Below are 4,266 nucleotides of genomic sequence, written 5' to 3' on the forward strand. Positions count from 1 at the left end.
AGTTAGTGGGTTTGACTAGTTGATAGCATTAGCTTATTGTAGAAAAGTGTTTGGTAAATTATCTATTACCTGATAGCTGATTATATGCAAAATTACTTTCTCAAAAAGTTGATCGAAAAAGCTGCTTTGAGTAGCTTTTTAAATTTTAGCATTTTGGAGCAATAAGTTGTTACAAAAACTAATCAATCAAACACTCATATTAATTTTTTAAATAAGTCAAACAACTAATAGTGGTCAAATAAGCCAAAATTGGTTGATAAGCTAACAATGTTACCAAACAGGGCCTTTAGTTGTGTTGTAATGAATCTACAGTGTATATGAAATGAAAGTGAATAATAGTTTCACATATTTGAGTGTATATTGTCCAAGAAAGCCGTAGTTGAATTAGAATTATAATTTAGTGGTGTTGTATAACAAGACTATAGTGTGTATTAAATGAAATTCAATAACATGTCTCACTGTAATAAGACCATTGCATGTCTAATGTCGAATGAACTATAGTTGAAATGATATGAAAGTTTAATTGTACTGAAATAAAACTACAATGTATATAAAATGAACTGAATATGTTATGCAAATAGAACTTATAATTACGCGAAACGAGTACCGTTTCTTTTTATTAAAAGAAACTACACCGTTTTAGACCATATTCCACAATAAAATTTGCCCCGGATCTACTGCACAACCCATACGGCTACAATAATTAAATGAACTGAACACTTTATGGCTTCTATTTGTCTGACTGTAGAAATTTGGCATTTGACATCCCATAATTCATTGAATTGAATATTGATCTATGTATTGGATTTGGATGGCCTTTGTTTGTCCGAATTTGGAAATTTCGTCATATGATGGAGGGGGTCGAAATTCACCCCCCAAAAAAAAGAAGATTTTTTTTGAAAAAAGGAAAAGTTAATAATTGAGATTAATTAAGAAGAACATCATTTACATAAGCTTTAAGATTCAAGTATGAAGATCCATTTTCTTTCATGGAACTTTTAGCTAATTCTCTCCAATTCATAGCATTCTTTCTCAGTTCTGCTCCTTCCTCTCCCATCACACATTCAATGCACCTCTTCAGCTCACGAGCTTCAACAATCCCGTCTTCATTAGCTTTCACTCTCACCCCAATTTTCCAAGCATCTTGAAGGAGCTTAGCGTTGCAAATTTGGTCACTCCATAGTGGGAATGCCACAACAGGAATCCCCAAAGCCAAACTTTCTATCGTGGAATTCCATCCGCAGTGAGTCAAGAAACACCCAATAGCCGGGTGTTGCAGAACCTCTACTTGTGTACACCAACGAACTATCTTCCCTTGCTTTTCCAATTCCTTCTTGCACCTCAACTTTTCTTCTGGCTTTTCGCCGTTGGCCGTCTCTCTAAGCACCCACAAAAATGGCATCTTACTTTCCACAAGTCCTTGAGCAATCTGTTCCGCCATTGTGGTTGGGAGATCAGAGTAGCTACCAAATGCTAGGTAAATCACAGAACTCATAGGCTGAGAGTCCAACCATTCAATATAGTTATCGGACTTTTCACGCAAGTCACCTCCGAAAGAGGTATCAGAAGGATCTTTCCTATCCAAATACGCAGAAGGAACCAAAGGGCCAATCCCAATCAGTGTCAGCTTCTTTATAGCCCTCAAAGCATCAACCTCCAAGTCATCAAAAGTGTTGACTAGAATTTTGGGGTTCTCTTCACTGTTAATCAGATCGATCTGATCTTTCATGGCCTGGATACCCCAATCCAAAACATTATTTGTTGTTGTCTTGGATTGTAACGTTTATCTGTTACTATTATTATAACATTAGGATAAGTTATGATAATATTCAGTATTTGATATGTGGTGCAACACTAATAACCTAATAGCTAGACTACCATTATGATTAGGAGTCTGGTTAGGGTTTAGGAGATCTAAAGACAATCAACCACAATGATGGCCAGTGGTTATATAAGGTCACTAGTCCTCTCACTGCTCACATTACATACCTCATACACCATCTAGAGAGAGCTGAGTAAAGTGAGAGACAAAATACTCGTTATCTCTGCAGCAGTCCGGATCGCTCAACCGTAACAAGAAGACTATGGCTGGAGGTTAGTCGATCCTGTAATCACATATATTATATGGTGCATGTGATATTTTAGTCTAACATGGATAACATAAAAGAAGGGAAATCAGTGGGAGCAAGGGCGGGCAACCCAGGAAACTCAACCACTCCATTCTCACCACAACTTCTGAACAAATCCTGGAAACCAGAGAAATAATAGTAATAGATGTTCAAAACCGTGGCAGGTTGAATCCAAAGAAGTGTTGCCGGAACTTGAAGACTCCGGGCAACTTCTCCGACCCATGCCATAAGTGTGGTGAAGATAATCCGGGTAAATGGAGTACCCTCCGCGGCCTTGGCCTTGACAAGGTTAGCCACGTGTTCCGACCCTCTAGCCTTGACGGAATCGTACAAGTGGCAGAAGCCATCAGCGGGGCCTTTGTAGCCGTCATCGTAGCCGTCGGAAAAGGGGGCGAAATCTATGCCGGGTATCGCCGATATGCGGCGGATAGCGAAGAGAGTGGTTGATAAAGTGAGGCGAACTCCAAAGTTGAGAAGGCGCTTAGCAAACTGTAAGCATGGATTAATTTGGCCTTGTCCTGGAAATATCACCAGAAGAACATGGCAGTCGTCTCTCATCATGGCTCTCTGAAATCTGAATGGCCAGAATGAACCACAAACGTATATTTCTAATCTCAGTATGGGTTAAAGATATATATTGCATTGGCATAGCTTTTGGAGGTTTATCAAAGGAATCTGTTAATATATAATTATCTATATATATATATATATATATATATATATATATATATATATATATATAGAGAGTAATCCATTCAAATGAGGACATATATATTATTTATTTATTTATTTTTAATTATAATAATTATTCAGTGGCAAAAGACTACTCAAGCATATTCTCTACAATCCCACATGGAAATAAATCATATTATGTTCTTTTAAGACAAAAGGAATGTATCAATCTCAGAAGAAATTTATAGGGGTTGATAAAAGAGATTTTACTTACTGGTGATAATTGATAAGTGCTAAATTGTACTATTTTTATAGGAGTTAATACCCAAAATTGTCCTCGACTATAGTGGTTTTTCTCAATTTCGTCCTAAACGACTTTGGTGACCTAATATCGTCCTAGACTTTTGTGTTTCGCTCAATTTAGCCCCAGACTTTTGTGTTTTTGCTCAATTTAGTCCCTCATTTGTTATTCTGTCCATTTGGTGTTAAATAAATAGACAATTCAGTAATTTTAATATTGGCATCTCTTTACTCATAGACATGTGAACTGCGAAATCCTTTTTTTTTTTTTTTTTACGAATTACTCCCGGAATTACTCCTAAAACTGCGAATATAAAATTTGATTTGCAGGTCCGGGAGTAATTCTGGGTGTAATTCGTACAAGAAAGAGGAATTTCGCACTTCACAAGTTGAAAGTAAAGAGAGATCAATATTGACATTACTGAATTGTCCCTTTATTTAACACCAATTTGACGGAATAACAAATGGAGGACTAAATTGAGCGAAACACAAAAGTCTGGGACGATATTAGGTCACAAAAGTCGTTTAGGACAAAATTGAGAAAAACCACTATAGTTGAGGACGATTTTGGGTATTAACTCATTTTTATAGTGCATAAATTGGTTAATCTTGAATTATAATTGCTTTAATTATGTTTATTGTAACCAATTATATGATTAATTGTGTAGGAGGAGCTAATGTAGGCACATATCAAGTTTTAGAGGCAAAAAGGACTAAATCAAAGGCAATTTTGAAGCAAAGTGGACAAAATAAGATATAAGCAGGATACGACATCACGAGGGGCTGTCTCGCACGTGATGCATGTCGTGAAACAAACTTAAGAGATGAGCGGCGTGGTTCAGTTTGTGAGCGATTAACTTCAGAGAGCTTGTCACCAGACCTATTACGCCGTGACAGGCCTTGAGACGTGCGTAATTCGTAGCTATTAATAGGAGGCCTTGTGTTCGTTTAGAGGCATTAGATATTAGACATTAGAATAGGAATAGTAAGTATTATTGACTTTTGCTCTAGACAATTTCCTTTTATGTTCTTAGCTCTTACAATATATAGTAAAAACCTCCTTGGGTTATAACGAGAATAGTGGAGTAAAAAAAATTTTTCGAACTACTATAAAAATAACTCTCTCACTTGCACTTTACTTTACTAACTTTCATACTCGATTTCA

General features: G+C 36.5%; 1 protein-coding gene across 1 annotated transcript; it reads right to left on the bottom strand.

Moving 5' to 3' along the window:
• Window positions 1-890: 890 nt before the first annotated feature.
• Window positions 891-2,801, bottom strand: LOC109175186 (crocetin glucosyltransferase, chloroplastic-like). The gene is made up of 2 exons (XM_019324438.1): window positions 2,158-2,801; window positions 891-1,775 (listed from the first exon to the last, which is right to left on the bottom strand). The coding sequence occupies exons 1-2, from the start codon at window positions 2,688-2,690 to the stop codon at window positions 926-928; spliced, it is 1,383 nt and encodes a 460-aa protein (XP_019179983.1). The 5' UTR covers window positions 2,691-2,801; the 3' UTR covers window positions 891-925.
• Window positions 2,802-4,266: the final 1,465 nt, after the last annotated feature.

This window comes from Ipomoea nil, unplaced genomic scaffold, assembly GCF_001879475.1.
Source record: "Ipomoea nil cultivar Tokyo-kokei standard unplaced genomic scaffold, Asagao_1.1 scaffold0684, whole genome shotgun sequence".
NCBI lineage: Eukaryota > Viridiplantae > Streptophyta > Magnoliopsida > Solanales > Convolvulaceae > Ipomoea > Ipomoea nil.

What these genes read in the sequence shown, in the direction of transcription:
- LOC109175186 (XM_019324438.1), bottom strand. Translation starts at nt 2,690, where the DNA reads ATGATGAGAGACGACTGCCATGTTCTTCTGGTGATATTTCCAGGACAA. An exon ending in GATTTCCCTTCTTTTATGTT is followed by an intron (nt 1,776 to 2,157) that starts ATCCATGTTAGA and finishes ATAAACGTTACA; the next exon opens with ATCCAAGACAACAACAAATA.